Source organism: Salvelinus alpinus, chromosome 30 (assembly GCF_045679555.1).
Source record: "Salvelinus alpinus chromosome 30, SLU_Salpinus.1, whole genome shotgun sequence".
In the NCBI taxonomy this organism is placed as follows: domain Eukaryota; kingdom Metazoa; phylum Chordata; class Actinopteri; order Salmoniformes; family Salmonidae; genus Salvelinus; species Salvelinus alpinus.
In genome coordinates, this window is record NC_092115.1 from 30,771,642 (window position 1) to 30,789,000 (window position 17,359).

Genomic DNA, 17,359 nt, shown 5'->3' on the forward strand with positions numbered 1-17,359 from the left:
CATGTAGTAACCAACAAAAAGTGTTAAACAAATCAAAATATATTTATATTTGAGATTCTTCAAATAGCCACCCTTTGCCTTGATGACAGCTTTGCACACTCTTTTCATTCTCTCAACCAGCTCCATGAGGTAGTCACCTGGAATGCATTTCAATGAACAGGTTTACCTTGTTAAAAAGTTCATTTGTGGAATTTCTTTCCTTCTTAATGAGTTTGAGCCAATCAGTTGTGTAGTGACAAGGTAAGGGGGTATACAGAAGATAACCCTATTTGGTAAAAAATTATGTAAAGAACAGCTCAAATAAGCAGAGAAAAACAACAGTCGATCATTACTTTAAGACGTGGTCAGTCAATACAGAACATTGAGATCTTTGAACGTTTCTTCAAGTGCAGTCGCAAAAACCATCAAGCACTATGATGAAACTGGCTCTCATGAGGACCGTCACAGGAAAGGAAGACCCAGAGTTACCTCTGCTATAAAGGACAAGTTCATTAGAGTTACATGCTTCAAATTGCAGCCCAAATAAATGCTTTGCAGTGTTCAAGTAACAGACACATCTCAACAACAACTGTTCAGAGGAGACTGTGTGAATCAGGCCTTCATGGTCGAATTGCTGCAAAGAAACCACTACTAAAGGACACCAATAAGATGAGCTTGCTTGGGCCAAGAAAATCGAGAAATGGACAGACCGGTGGAAATCTGTCCTTTGGTCTGATGAGTCCAAAATTGAGACTTTTTGGTTCCAACCGCTGTGTCTTTGTGAGAGACGCAGTGTGGGTGAATGGATGATCTCTGCATGTGTATTTCCCACCGTAAAGAATGGAGACACTGATTTATTTCCAATTCAAGGCACACTTAACCAGCAGGGCTACCACAGCATTCTGCAGCGATACGCCATCCCATCTGGTTTGGGCTTAGTGGGACTATCATTTATTTTTCAACAGGACAATGACCCAACATCTCCAGGCTGTATAAGGGCTATTTGACCAAGAAGGAAAGTGATGGAGTGCTGCATCAGATGACCTGGCCTCCACAATCACCCGACCTCAACCCAATTGAGATGGTTTGGGATGAGTTGGACCGCAGAGTGAAGGAAAAGCAGCCAACAAGTGCTCAGCATATGTGGGAACTCCTTCAAGACTGTTGGAAAAGCATTCCAAGTGAAGCTGGTTGAGAGAATGCCAAGAGTGTGCAATGCTGTCATGAAGGCAAAGGGTGGCTATTTTAAAAATCGGTTTAACACTTTTTTGGGTACTACATGATTCCATATGTGTTACTTAATAGTTATTTCATAGTTCTACAATGTAGAAAATAGTAAAAATAAAGAAAAGCCCTTGAATGAGTAGGTGTCCTAAAACTTTTGACCGGTAGTGTACATAATATAAGCATTGGATAAATAGAACCCACATTAGCCTACAATATAACCCAATCATGACCTCTAGTGTGTGATGATTGGGAGTGGTAGGCTATAGCAACTAACCAAGTAAATTAAATCAGTAGTATCAATCTCAATGGGATCACACGTATAATAAACAGCTAAATATATCAATACTAAGATGCTAAATTATAGCAGGTGGTGGGTATAGCCTGTCCCAGAACTGTTTTGTGCTTTGCCTGAGATGGGGAGTAAAGTAGGTGTTGTCCTCACCAGATATAAGAGACCATGAGGATCAGCGGGCAGATGATGACGGCCTGCAGAACCTGCCAGTCTCGACAGAGGTATGCCATCCCTGGCATAAGGAGCTGCCCGCCCAGCACCACAAAGCTGGCAACCATGGTCATGGAGAAACGCCAAGCTGGTAGGCACAGCTCGATCCCTGGAAGAGAGAGCGAGAGAGACATGAGTCAGTAATATTACAATACAGACATAGGCACAGTCACAGTTCCAGACAGAGCTCGACCGCAGGGGGGGAGGGGAGGAGAAAGAGAGAGGAGAGAGGTTCGCCTATGAGTCAAACTAAAATACAGATAGACACAGATTCTGATCACAGACACAGCTCCATCTATGATAGACACAATTCTACTAGATACAGACATAGACAGTTGTATCTATGATATAGATGGTGCAGAGGCAACAAAAGGCAAACAATGTCACCCCCACATATACACAACTTGACATAGAGAGTGGACAGAGGGGAGAGTGGTGGCACTAGCTCCACTACACAGCTCCACTACACAGCTCCATCCATGGGAAGGAGAGGAGGTATCCTGATACCGATGCCACTATCGTGAACATTGTCTAATTACCTTGTCTGGAACTGATGCAATACCGAGGTAAGATCAGGGACATTGTATGACTGACGCCACGGCATAAATCGGCAATTATCATGCAGAGAATATGACGTCAAATATTTGCTTATTTTGTCTTAAGAGCACTGAAGAGTCACTGCCCTGAACTGAGCCCATTGCGGTGAACTAATGATGACCAACTTGTACTTACTTCTCCTCAGCTACGATAAGAAAGATCCTGGTTCATTCATACAGTCATTAGCATGCATGCCACCACCTCGCTAGCCGGCAGAAACACACACAACTCAGCCCCTTAGCTAGCTAGACGCTGCAGCAGCACACATTATACAATATATTAAAAGCAGGCAAGGTGTCTAATACTGTAACAGTTGCTCTGCCTCTTTCTTCCCCGTTCTCTCCCTCAGCCTTTTGTCCTCCATTCATTCCTTCCTCTACATCTCCTCCTGTCTTTTTTGACTTGTGTTTTCTTTTCTGGTGGCCGCATTCTGCAGCCGGAGCACGCGGCCCAGCTCCAGATGGGTCTTTCAAGGTGACAGGGCCGGGATAATACAGTGTCTGCAGGCTGTAGCTCCGCTCCACTCCCAAAGAAAAGCCTGGAATTTCAATTAGGATCTGCCCCCCTCCTAGCTAGTATGAATAATGCTCTGTGTTCGTGGAACAGTAACACAGCTGGAACGACCAAGCTAAGAGGGGGAGAGCGGAGACGGGGGAGGAGGGGGGGAAGAAAAGAGGGAGTGTTGGGTTTGGTGTAACTTCAAACTGACACTAACAGTAACACAGCTGGAACGACCACACTAAGACTGAAGAGGAGTGAGGAGAGGGGGGGGGAGGGAATGTTGGGTTTTGGAGTAACCTCATCCTGTAGCTCAGTGGGAGTTTTGTGAGTAAAGTCATGGGTCAATGGGAATAGCATTGGTTTGGTGTTATGTGGTTGTGAGGATCACACATACGGACGCACTAACAGAACATTCTGTACAGAATTACTACGTATGAAAACATGTAAGACACTCATGCAGAAACACACACATCCCCTGACACACACACAAACAAACTCCTGAAGGGGCAGAATGGGGGTTGAGGGGTGAAGGTGGGGGCCACCTGAGCACCTTACTCCAGCTGACCCTAATCCTCCCCACCCCTCCTAAATCAGCAGTCCCACAATTCCCTGCTCCAGACCCGAACCGCCAACCATTAGCTCGGGCCGTTCCCTGCCTGCTGACACAAAGAAGCGCTCAGCTGATGTCAAAAGCAAAACACTCACAGAAAGCCAGGGTGACAGGAGTGACCAAATGCACTAATAAAGGGCTTTGGTGACAAGGTGCTCATTGAACGCCAGGGTGATATCATCGAAGGTTGACTAGGGGTAGCCTTACCAACAAAAGCGATAATCTTCTTATTTTGCTGCCTCTACCAATACAAGCAGTTGAGTAACACAGTGTGGGATCCTAATAGAGCATGCAACTTCAAGAACTGAACGTCCAGTGAGCCAAAGAAGGCCCATTGTTCTGAGAACACTACAATATCTGACCACTGACTTTTCCCCAGCAATCACATGATCTCCTCATGCCCTCCCCCCCTTGCCTCACTGACCCCGGCTACTGGGTTTGTGTGTGTGTGTGTGTGTGTCTGTGTGTGTGTGTGTGTGTGTAACACACTTGTGTTCCCAGGGCCCGCTCCTTCTAAATACAGTACACACGGACATTCAGTTGAAGTCGGAAGTTTACTTACACCTTAGCCAAATATATTTAAACTCAGTTTTTCACAATTCCTGACATTTAATCCTAGTAAAAATTCCCTGTCTTAGGGAATTGCCTTTAAATTGTTTAACTTGGGTCAAACATTTTGGGTAGCCTTCCACAAACTTCCCACAATAAGTTGGGTGAATTTTGACCCATTCCTCCCATGTCCCTATGTGCAGTTGCAAACCGTAGTCTGGCATTTTTAATGGCGGTATTGGAGCAGTGGCTTCTTCCTTGCTGAAGAGCCTTTCAGGTTGTGTCGATATAGGACTCGTTTTACTGTGGATATAAATACTTTTGTACCTGTTTCCTCCAGCATCTTCACAAGGTCCTTTGCTGTTGTTCTCGGATTGATTTGCACTTTTCGCACCAAAGTACGTTCATCTCTAGGAGAGGGAACGCGTCTCCTTCCTGAGCGGAATGACGGCTGCGTGGTCCCATGGTGTTAATACTTGCGTACTATTGTTTTACTGATGAACGTGGTACCTTCAGGCATTTGGAAATTGCTCTCAAGGATGAACCAGACTTGTGGAGGTCTACAATGTTTTTTCTGAGGTGATTGGCTGATTTCTTTTGATTTTCCCATGATGGCAAGCAAAGAGGCACTGAGTTTGAAGGTAGGCCTTAATCCATCCACAGATACACCTCCAATTGACTCAAATTATGTCAATTAGCCTAATCTGAAGCTTTTAAAGCCATGATATAATTTTCTGGAATTTTCAAAGCTGTTTAAAGGCTTAGTGTGTGCAAACTTCTGACTCTGAATTGTGATACAGTGAATTATAAGTGAAATAACCTGTCTGTAAACAATTGCCCTAGTTGCCCTAACTGACTTGCCACAACTTTGGTTTGTTAACAAGAAATTTGTGGAGTGGTAGAAAATTGTGTTTTAATGACTCCAACCTAAGTGCATGTAAACTTCCGACTTCAACTGTATACTGAACAAAAATATAAATGCAACATGAAACAATTTCAAAGTTTTTACTGAGATACTGTTCATAAGGAAATCAGTAAAATTAAATAAATTCATTAGGCCCGAATCTACAGATTTCACATGACTGGGAATACGGATATACTTTTTTTTTAAAGGTAGGGGCGTGGATCAGAAAACCAGTCAGTATCAGGTGTGACCACCATTTGCCTCATGCAGCATGACACATCTCCTTTGCATAGAGTTGATCAGGCTGTTGATTGTGGCCTGCAGAATATTGTCCCAATCCTCTTCAATGGCTGTGCGAAGTTGCTGAATATTGGTGGGAACTGGAACACGCTGTCGTACACGTCGATCCAGAGCATCACAAACACGCTCAATGGGTGCCATGTTTGGTGAGAATGCAGGCCATGGGAGAACTGGAATATGTTCAGCTTCCAGGAATTGTGTAGAGATTCATGCGACATGGGGCTGTGTATTATCACTCTGTTCACAACGTTAACATCAGCAAACACAATGCCATACATGTGGTTTATGGTTGTGAGACCGGTTGGACGAACTGCCAAATTCTCGAAAACGACGTTGGAGGCAGCTTATGCTAAAGAATTGAAAATGTAATTCTCTGGCAACAGCTCTGGTGGACATTCCTGCAGTCAGCATGCCAATTGCACGCTCCCTCCAGACATCTGTGGCATTGGGTTGTGTGACAAAACTGCACATTTTATTGTCCCCAGCACAAGGTGCACCTGTGTAATGACCGTGCCGTTTAATCAGCTGCTTGATATACCACACCTGTCAGGTGGATGGCTTACCTTAGCAAAGGAGAAATGCTCAGTAACAGGGATGTAAACAACTTTGTGCACAACATTTGAGAGAAATAAGCTTTTTGTGCTTATGGAACATTGGACGGTACTGGGCAAATGTTACGTATCCAAAGGGTGACTACATCCTTTGGATACATCATGAAAGTGTGAGTCATGTCTCTGTACATTGAATAAAACTGAGTCAGCAATATGGGCCTACTACAGTATCAAGCTATGGGATAGAAAGTCCCCATCCATCCATGACTCTGGGACTTCTGATAGGGAGGGATATCGCCCCAGGGGAGAGGAAGGGGGCTAGGGGTGAGAGATAAGAATGAAGAGAAGGAGGAAAGGAAGTTTGCAGATCAGCCAGTGGGAATGTACACCCAGCACAAAAGTGAACTTTACCCTGCTCAGAGGAAGCACTGAGTCTGCACCTTAACTCATCTAGAGCAGAGAGAGAGGGGAGGAAGGGAGAGGGGTAAGAGGAAGACGTGAAGAGAAGGACGGAGGGGGTTCCGTGGTAGCCCTCGCTGTGAATCTCCCAGCCAGTCACAGATTTCCTCCTCTCTTCTGGCTGAGAAAATCCACCATTTATCCTGCCTAGACATCCTTATCTGTCTCTGAGAAATAGGGCTGATCTCAGCGCTCATTAATGTCTAGTGGGCCAGGTCTATACATCACTAACTGATCCATGTTCAGTTAAGCCTTTATAAAGCCTTTATTCCTTTGTACCTCCATCATTCAGCACAAACTGATCCTAGTTTAGTCAGATAGTTAAACCTGTGTCCTCCATGGCCCCTTCATTCTGCTTCAACTGATCCTAGTGCAACCCTAACTCATCCTAGTATAGTCAGCTAGCTAAGTCAGGGTCCTCCATCCTTGCCTCCATCATTCAGCTTTAACTCATCCGGTTACATTTTTGGGGATAGTCTGGATAATCCATCTGTAAATGCTCTACAGATGGTCACACCATCAACATACTATATGTTGATAAGAAACTGCTTGCTAAGACCCATAGACAATCAATTAATGAAAAACATAAAATGACATGAAAGCTACAGTATACGGATCCCAGACTCGTACATTCTGCACCATGGGAGCTCCTACATTCACATAGGGTCACCGACATGAACTCAGTCTCAGCATTACCACAGACACATTCACTCACTCAAACCCACCCCCCTCCATGTCTGTCTGCACTTCAGTCTCTTCTCTCCCTCTGTACTGGGAGATTAATCATCTGGATACGGACGGATGCACACACACACACACTAATTACCGACAGTCAATCTGTCCGAGCAGCAGAACCCAGCCATACATACTGCAGCAGGAAGGGGAACAGACCAGGATAGAGCATGGCAAACAGGGGATACGCTGTCATCCATCTACTTTTTAGAGTAGATAAGTGTTTTCCTGTGCATCTTCTCAGTTTCTCTGTGCAATGCTAAATGTATAGCAATGTGGATGTACAGCAGATTCTTATCTGTACATTAGAGCTAGGAGTAGGACTATGTATGTAATTAAGTTGAAGTGAGTGCAGACTCTAGTGTCTCTAAGTTGTAACTACACAGAATAATCGATACAGTCCAGTAAGGGTTGTAAGCATAAAGACTACAACACGTCAGACTGGAATGAATGGACTGATCAGATAGTCAATAGTACATTTCATTTAATGTCACTGCTTCACAGTGATCAATATACAACTCTGCTCCTTTAGCACAAAAAGAGCAAGAACGTGATGAAGTCACCTCCTGATGAAGTCACAAGACTAGATTTCCCGGTGAGAATATCACATGACTTTCATCTGGAGGTGTTGAATTCTGAATAGATGAACAAATATGGTCACGTAGAGGACACAGTGATTCAAAGTAACTGACTTAACTCATTCCATCTTTATAAACATGAGGAGAGTATAGACGAGTTAAATCAATCAAATAATCACAATTATTTTTAAGTTATTTCTTAATGACCTCTAACGAGCCTCTACCCCGGGTCCGGGATCACCCCTCACCCCCCCACACACTGATTAGCATAGCTAGCATAGCTTCACAAGTAGATAGTAGCATCTAAATATCATTAAATCACAAGTCCAAGACACCAGATGAAAGATACAGATCTTGTGAATAAAGCCACCGTTTCAGATTTTTAAAATGTTTTACAGGGAAGACAAAATATGTAAATCTATTAGCTAAACACGTTAGCAAAATACACCACTTTTCTAACTCCATCAGTTTCTTACTACTTCAGGTGCTATCACCAATTCGGCTAAACTAAGATATTGATAGCCACTAACAAAGAAAAAACCTCTTCAGATGACAGTCTGATAACATATTTATGGTATAGGATAGGTTTTGTTAGAAAAAAGTGCATATTTCAGGTAGAAATCACAGTTTACAATTGCACCTACCATCACAAGACGACTAGAATTACTATAGAGAGCAACGTGTATGACCAATTTACTCTTAATAAAACATTTCATAAGAATAGACAAAGCATAGCAATGGAAAGACCCAGATCTTGTGATTCCAGACAATATTTCAGATTTTCTAAGCGTTTTACAGCGAAAACACAATAAATCGATAAGTTAGCATATCACATGTGAAAACGTTACCAGAGCATCGATTCCAGCCAAAGAGCGCTATAACGTAATCACCGCCAAAATATATTAATTTTTTCACTAACCTTCTCAGAATTCTTCCGATGACACTCCTGTAACATCATTTTACAACATACATATACAGTTTGTTCGAAAAGGTGCATATTTAGCCATACAAAACCGTGGTTACACAATAAAAATACTAGGAAATCAAGCCTCAATATGTCTGACGTCATCTATCAGAGTGATCTAGTTTAATTGAAAGCTAATCATATACTTGACTAAAAAATACAGGGTTGACAGGAATCGAAAGACAAATTAGTTCTTAATGCAACCGCTGACTTACATTTTTTAAATTATCCTTACTTTTCAATACAGGGTTCGCCAAGTGACGCGATAACAAACAAAATGGCGAAATATGCGTTTAAAATATTTCGACAGAACAACGATTTATCATATTACATATTGCTTACTTTGAGCTGTTCTTCCATCAGATTCTTGGGCAATGTATCCTTTCTATGTTGTAATCTTCTTTTGGTCGATAGATGTCCTCTGTCCTTCGAAATATCCACTAACGATCGAACGGGACCACAAAACGTGTCCAAAGTTTCAGAGTGCACAACAAAGAAATTCCTCAAAATCGCACTAAACGGATATAAATTGCTATAAAACGGTTCAAATTAACTACATTATGAGGTTTTTAACAACTATAACGACTAAAAACATGACCGGAGAAATATTACTCTCTAAACAACGATTTGGAAGGAGGCAGGTCTGATGCCCATCTTGCGCACGACGCATGCAGGAAGAGAGCGGTACTTCTACGTTTTCGTGTTTTATAGTGGCTGTGATTGTGCAATCGACTCCATTCAAAACGTGATGACGTACAGACACCCAGAGGAAGACGTAGGCAGTGTCGGTTTCTTCATAGCATTCACTGTCGCCTTAAAAACAGACTCCAGATCAGGGGTAAAAATTTCTGAAATCTGACCCGTCATGAAAAGTGCTGTAGATATTGTTCTGTACCACTCAGAGACAAAATTCCAACGGCTATAGAAACTAGAAAGTGTTTTCTATCCAATAATAACAATAATATGCATATTGTACGATCAAGAATTTAGCACGAGGCAGTTTAATTTGGAGACCCAAATATGCTAATGCGGAACAGCACCCCCTATAGTTCCAAGAAGTTAATGAGTGTAAAAGTTGACTAACTTAACCCTTTGTGAAATACAACCCAAGTGTTCAATAATAAGGAAGTGTTAGGCATTTGGCAGCAACATGTAGCCAAATCTGGATAATTCTACACACACAAACTTGTGATTCCTACTAGTACACAGGGCTGGGGCACTCCTAGCTAGCTGTTTGGTGACATCATCAGCTCTACCAGCTCATCTCTCAACAAGATGCCAGAGTCCTGAGACAACACGAGTATGTCGTGAGCGTGGCAGGCGGGGGCAAGCCTGGGGAATACACTGCAGCCAGAGAGTGATATCATCAAGTATCGTCTGCTTAGACACTGTTCAACATCCCAGGATCACATGTGCTCTGGAATGATACAGTATATGAAGCAACAATCTGAGGCCTATGTTCAGGGTTGATATGATTTCTATGTGCTGTAGATATACAAAATACTGAGATCTCCCTAATACACTGTATACTTTTGTGATTAGCCTAATGAATAAGAGTATGGTCGTCAACATTTACGATTCATTAAGTTAAAAGAATAAATTGGCAATATAGGCAACTAAATGTATCCAATGACCTAGCTAAAACAATAAAAATTAAGACTAGTTAAATAGTTGAATTCAAATCGCAACACAGGCTGGGAAAGAAGTAAAGTGACCTACATAGCTGGGGCAAGACATGAGCTAACAATAACACACAGAGAAAGAAACAAATCTAGCTTGCTAAGTCTACCCACAGCACCTGAGCACAATAACCCTAGCAAAAATGCTAACATACTGTATGGCTACTGATGCTACAGCGCAAAAATGCTAACATACTGTAGGCCTTGTCAGTGATGGAACTCTGAGGTAGAAATAGCACTGCATTTGATTAGTGATTCTGCTATGTTTTAAAAATAGGGTGGATATGGATGTGCTAGTCTTAATATGGCCCACTGCTTTGGAGTGCACACAACCTGGCCTTTGCAGATAAATGCACACATTAGCACAGCAAACATTCACACTTGTGCCAGCATTAAAAAAAATAGATTGATAACATCAAATCCTCACCAAAAGAGTAATAAAGAGTCAACACATAGATAGTGAGCTATATTCCTATCCCTCGCTCCATTTTCCCCACCCTCCGTCTCTCTAGAGCGCTGCCTTTGTCTCTCCCACTGCTCTCCCTCTCCCTCGTCTGGATTGTGATAGAGGTTGTGTCAGGAGCCTCACATCAGCCCTGTCCGCCCCTGCAGTATGGCTGAATCTGACAGGCCAGTGCAGCGGAGCGAACAAAGGCATTTATACAAACCTCTCCCCTACCGGGGCTTACCGCCCACCGTACAGCTCACTGAATGGCTGGCTGGCAGGCACTGGGGATATAGTTAAGGGAGGGAAACAGAGGAGGTTGGTTATGTTCTCTTAGTAACCATACCCTCAGTATTTCCCCATACAGGTACAGTAAGGCCCCTAACCAGTGCCCAAACATACCATGTCCAACACTTTCAGGTGGGGAATAACAGATGGAAGCTAGATGGAAGGGAGCACCTTTCCTACGTAATTAAAGGGGAATTACTGTCATACACACTCCAGAGCCTTGAGTCACAAGCGGAAATCACAAGTCACACAGAGAGTATGTCAATGAGCTCTATATAGTGCAGCACTGCGTCCTGTCTCTAGGTAAGATGAAACCACACTGACAAGACAGTAGCTTACATGGTGGTTTCCATGGGGAAATATCATTGTTGACAGTGAACCCTGCAGGGTTTTACCTGGATTACAGTCCCTCTCTTTAGATCGACGTTTGTGTACGATTAACAAAGCAAAAATCAGACTACCAGGATTATGACTATGCACTCACAGCCACACTTTAGGAGAAGTACGAAGAAAGAATTCCATTGATGTGGGAAATCTTGGAGTGCAAGGCAAGTTGACATAACCACAGTGAAATACCTTTAGTGTATGGTCATTCCCTTGGTCCAATCATGGTACCCTTGACCCAGCACATTCATAGACGGTAACGCGTTAGAGTCTATTCACTTACATATCTGCCATATACACCGATGCTCCAACACTGCCCCGAAGCTCTGTCTAAACATTAATAGGCTATGCCTCGCTTGCGATACGGTTTTGTAAACATTTGGAACTTAACCATCATATCAGCAAGAAAGAATTGTCAAAACTAAAAGAAAAGGTTAAATTACTACACAGCTTCATAGGGTTAGGTTCCCACACAGCCATATTTCCATGTTAGAGCACTTGTTTACGGAAGACAGAGGTGACCACCTGTTCTAATTAGCTATCTAGCATCTCTGAATACCTGTGTGTAACGAAAGAAGGATCCCAGAAGTGTTGTAACTGACATATTTTAATACTGTCGGCTGCAACTGTGTTAAACAGGTTAAAACAGTTTACACTGTGTGTGGAAAACATTAAGGACACCTGCTCTTTCCATGACATGGAATGACAAGGTGAACGCAGATGAAAGCTATGATCCTTTATTGATGTCACTTGTTAAGTACTTGAAATGAAATTATGGGCAGAAAGACAAATTCAACTCCATCTTTCATCGAATCAGATGGCTTATTCATCACGAATCCATTTGATGTTGCCAATTATTTTTATGATTATTTCATTGGCAAAGTGGGCAAACTTAGGCAGGAAATGCCAACAACGAACAGTGAGCAATTGTATTCATGCATAAAAAAATCTAATAATGAAAGCATTGCAATTTTGAAAAGTTAGTGTGGGAGAGTTGGAAAAGTGTGGGACAGTTGGAAAAATGATCAATCAATAATGACAAACCTCCTGGCATTGCCAACTTAGATGGAAAGCAACTGAGGATGGTAGCTGTCTCAATAGCCCCTCCTATCTGTCATATTTTTTATCTGAGCCTAGAGGAAAGTCATTGTCCTCAGGCCTGGAGGGAAGCCAAAGTAATTCCGCTACCCAAGAGTGGTAAAGCGGCCTTTACTGGTTCTAACAGCAGACCTATAAGCTTGCTGCCAGCTCTTAGCAAACTGTTGGAAAAAAAATTGTGTTTGAACAAATACAATGCTATTTATCTGTAAACAAATTAACAACAGACTTTCAGCATGCTTATGGAGAAGGGCACTCAACATGTACTGCACTGACACAAATGACTGATTGGTTGAAAGAAATTGATAATAAGAAGATTGTGGGAGCTGTACTGTTAGATTTCAGTGCAGCCTTTGATATTATTGACCATAACCTGTTGTTGAAAAAAAACTTGTGTTATGGCTTTTCAACCTCAGCTCTGAATCCACGATATGGCAATCTAATAGAACTCAAAGGGTTCTCTTTAATGGAAGCTTCTCTAATGTCAAACATGTAACGTGTGGTGTACCACTCTCTAGGCCCTCTACTATTTTCACCAATGACCTGCCACTGGCATTAAACAAAGCATGTGTGTCTATGTATGCTGGTGATTCAACCATATACACATCAGTAACCACAAGCACAGCTAATGAAGTCACTGAAACCCTTAACAAAGAGTTGCAGTCTGTTCTGGAATGGGTGGCCAGTAATAAACTGGTCCTGAACATCTCTAAAACTAAGAGCATTGTATTTGGTACAAATCATTCCTTAAGTTCTAGACCTCAGCTGAATCTGGTAATGAATGGTGAGGCTGTTGAAGTTGAGGCTAAATTACTTGGCGTTACTTTAGATTGTAAACTGTCATGGTCAAAACATATAGATTCAATGGTTGTAAAGATGGGGAGAAGTCTGGCCGTAATAAAGAGATGCTCTGCTTTTTTGACACCACACGCCAAAAAGCAAGTTCTGCCGGCTCTAGTTTTGTGTAGTCTTGATTATTGTCCAGCTGTGTGGTCCAGTGCTGCAAGGAAAGACCTAGTTAAGCTGCAGCTGGCCCAGAACAAAGGCGACACATTTTGCTCTTAATTGTAATCAGAGGGCTGATATAAATACTATGCATGCCAGTCTCTCTTGTCTAAGAGTTGAGGAGAGACTGACTGCATCACTTCTTTTTATAAGAAACATTAATGTGTTGAAAATCCCAAATTGTTTGCATAGTCAATTTACACACAGCTCTGACACACACACACTTATCCCACGAGACATGCCACCAGGGGTCTTTTCACAGTCCCCAAATCCAGAACAAATTCAAGAAAGTGTACAGTATTATATAGAACCCTAATTGCATCTAACTTCCATCTCATATTGCTCAATTAAACAGCAAACCTGGTTTAAAAAAAAACTGATAAAGCAACACCTCGCGGCATAACGCCTCTCCCCTATTTAACCTAGATAGTTTGTGTGTATGCATTGATATATAGGTTACGTGTACCTTTTTTAAAAATGTATATAGTTCTGTCTTTGAGCTGTTCTTGTCTATTGATGTTCTGTATTATGTTTCATGTTTTGTGTGGACCCCAGGAAGAGTAGTTGCTGCTTTTGCAACAGCTAATGGGATCCTAATAAAATACCCCCCAAAAATACACCGAAAAAATATGAAGGGGAGGATACAGGTTAAAGAAGGATTTTTAAGCCTTGAGAAAATTGAGAAATGGATTGTGTATGTGTGCCATTCAGAGGGTGAATGGGCAAGACAAGATTTAAGTGCCTTTGAACGGGGTATGGTAGTAGGTGCCAGGCGCAACGGATTGGGTCAAGAACTGCAATGCTGCTGCGTTTTTCATGTTCAACAGTTTCCTGTGTATCAAGAATGGTCCACCATCCAAAGGACATCCAGCCAATGTGACAACTGTGGGAAGCATTGGAGTCAACATGAGCCAGCATGCCTGTGGAAAGGTTTTGACACATTGAAGAGTCCATGCTCAGACAAATTTAGGCTTTTCTGGTGGGGGGGGGACTACATATTAGGAAGGTGTCCTTAATGTTTTGTACACTCAGTGTATTTAGCAAATTTGAAATTATATTGATGTGATATGAAAGTAGAGGGATTTATGTTTCTACAACCGTATGGCAATTGAGAATCGATTCACGTTTAGATTGAGTATTTGACTGTTGGTTGCCAGAGCCAGTTACCTCTGAACAGAACATAAAGTCCTTGGACGTTAAAGGAGTAGCCTCGCCTACACTCCTTAACAGTACATCTTGAACTATCCTTGACCCAAATACTACATGGTTCTTCCCAGGTTTTCCCACACCCCAAGTCTCAGCTGTGTTGATATGAGAGCCTAGATGCCTGGCATCCCCAATTCTACCATTATCCCTGAAAAATGTAGATGTTTTGTGAATATAACTTTTTTGGAAAGTCTAAATATGCCTATCCTGTACATAGCAGTATTATGTATTTAGTGATATAGAGGGTTAGGATAACAACAGTGCCAATATCTGAAGAGAACCCGCATTAGTAGAGTTGTGGCAATACAGAGGGGAGACGCAGAATGTGACGTATACCGCCTCCACATTAAGAACAACAATATAGGCAAAGGTATAGCTAAATGACTTGACTAGCTGGTAGAAAATTAAGAAAACTCCACCCATTCCATCGAGTAATTATTCCAAACTGTATTGGTTGGCATTTGCACAACTTGAATGGCGAGTTCAGACATAATCTAGACAAATCTGTAAAGCAAATATAGTACAGCCAAACCATGGGTATGCTACAAATCAATTATACCAATCATTCTAAATGCGTGATGACCGTGTGAAAGTGTTAACAAGTAGACAGCCAATGTAGTCCCGAATTAATGAATCCTCTCAGCACATAACCTTCATGGAAAATCCCCATATCCTTGCTCTGCCTTTCTGCTGTGTGTTCCTCAACAACACTGATGGAGAATGAAATGCAGTCGGTTTGAACTCCAGGTTCGTACATAGTCTTTTACCACCGTTGCCGGAGTGATTCAGTGGCACTCCTTAAAGCGTACGTACACTCTACAGTATTTACTCAGCAATCACTGATGGCAGTTGATAATGAGTGGAAAAACAGGATAGAGAAAGACAGGGCGGAGAGGTGGAGACTAGAGAGAGCGAGAGAAAGAGGGTGGAGAGGGACAAAAGAGTTGGCGAGACAGACAAAAAGAGGGTGGGCCTTAATTTAATTGTGTCCATACATACACAGTATCTAGTCAGCATACAGTGAGACGACTTTGCGAAAGCTATGTAAACAACCAACCATTGAATGCAATTATCAAACACAAAACAAACTGACAGAAGGTCCCAGCCGTCTATTTTGGGAACGCTGCGAGGCTTTTCAAGGTAGACAGTGTGGAGTAAATTAGAATGACAAGAAGGGGCCCTCTGGCTCTGCCCCCCTTCCGTTCCGTCCCCCCACGCATCAACCACAAGACTAGTTATCAGAACGCGATCATCTCCTCCTCCTCACCCCATCCCCCCACCCTCTCCTCGCTAGCTGGGTAAATGCATTTCAATGGGAATGAGCGCCAGGACCGACTGGAATGGCTTTCTAGGGCAGATTATCAATTATCACCCATCAAACCTTTACTGTGGAGAGAAAAGGTCACAAGGATTCATCTCTCTGGCTGTTATGAGTGTACAGTACACACAGTTCCAGTGAAGCACTGCAGTGGGCAAGGCCAGCGAGTACAGTGGAGCGGACAGATGATCAACTTGCCACCTCCTCTGTTTCGATCTCAGTATCTGTCACTCAGTCTATTGGTTAACAGTAATGAGAGGACAAACCAAGGAAGTGAGCTTGATTTAGAAAAACTGCACTCATTTCAAAGCTGTTCTGCACTTGTTGGGAGTGCTTCGGAGGGACTTCCAAAAAGTGGAAAGTCAGCAATTCTCTGTCAGTTGATACCTCCTCAGAAGGAGGTCACACCCTCTAAAATAGAAGCTGAATGCTATCAGAGGCTACATTTACACTGAAAGGCACTTTGATCAAGGGTATTTGCCTCCACAGGAACACAGGCAAAGTCAAGCTGGGATGACCTTTTTTTAAAAACCTTTTGATAACTTTCCACTCTGTCTACCAGTAATGCGATGTCGCCTTTCCTAGAACTATAACCCAGACCAAAACAAACCTAGTGTAACTGACCCCATCAAAAGTGTGAGCCTGACACAGCTCTGACAGTGTTCCATGTAATAGACCAGACAGGCTGCAGGTACCTTATTGCTGCTTTGCCTCCCTCTGTGTTTAGTACATATTCAACAGCCTCTGACCCTCTGCTGACCCTCCACAAACATGACCCACATTGGAAAAGCTAGGGCTGCGTCTGAAGTGGTACTCTATTCCCTATATATAGTGCACTACTATTGACACAGAGCCCCGGTTCAAAGTAGGGTACTACATAGAGAATAGGGTGCCATTTTAGACACAACCTAGGTTTCCACACAGGTACATATACTTGCAGTCATCTCTATCAACGCAGAGGCCTGGTGGAAATGGGGATGAGTGACAACACAGATCGATAGCTAGGACCTATGGAAGCTGCTGCAACAGCATCTACATAACCCACATCGGAAAGGCAGTGTCTCTCTCTCTATGGGGCGATAGGTTTCCACAGCTCCTTCTGAAACGCTTGCAGTCATCTCCAGTGATACAGAGGCCTGTCCTAACAGTTTACAGGCAACTAGAACGAACAGCAGCTGTTGGAAAGAACACCCCTCACACCATATTTACACCTCGTCACTAGGATTTTCCCTAGTCTGTGTCCCAAATGTCACTCTATTCCCTACTGTACATAGTACACCACTTTCAACAAGAGCCCTAGAGAATAGGGTGCCATTTGGGATGGAGCCCCTAGTCAGGTAATATGGCCCTACTCATAGTCATAACACCATCTGTTGATATATAGAATCCCAACGCCAACTCAAGACATGGGGGTCTGTTTAATATAACACACTCCACAAAGACAAGGCTATGGAAACCAACAACTGCCCACACTGCAGCACAT

The 17,359-nt window shown here is 42.7% G+C and overlaps 1 protein-coding gene across 1 annotated transcript in view; it reads right to left on the minus strand.

Annotated features, from left to right (window-relative positions):
• Positions 1 to 17,359, minus strand: part of LOC139559603 (solute carrier family 22 member 23-like) — a 62,160-nt gene that overhangs the window by 19,486 nt on the left and 25,315 nt on the right. The window contains exon 4 of the mRNA XM_071375745.1: positions 1,649 to 1,817. Coding sequence (XP_071231846.1) covers positions 1,649 to 1,817 — 169 coding nt within the window. The remainder of the gene's footprint in view (positions 1 to 1,648; positions 1,818 to 17,359) is intronic.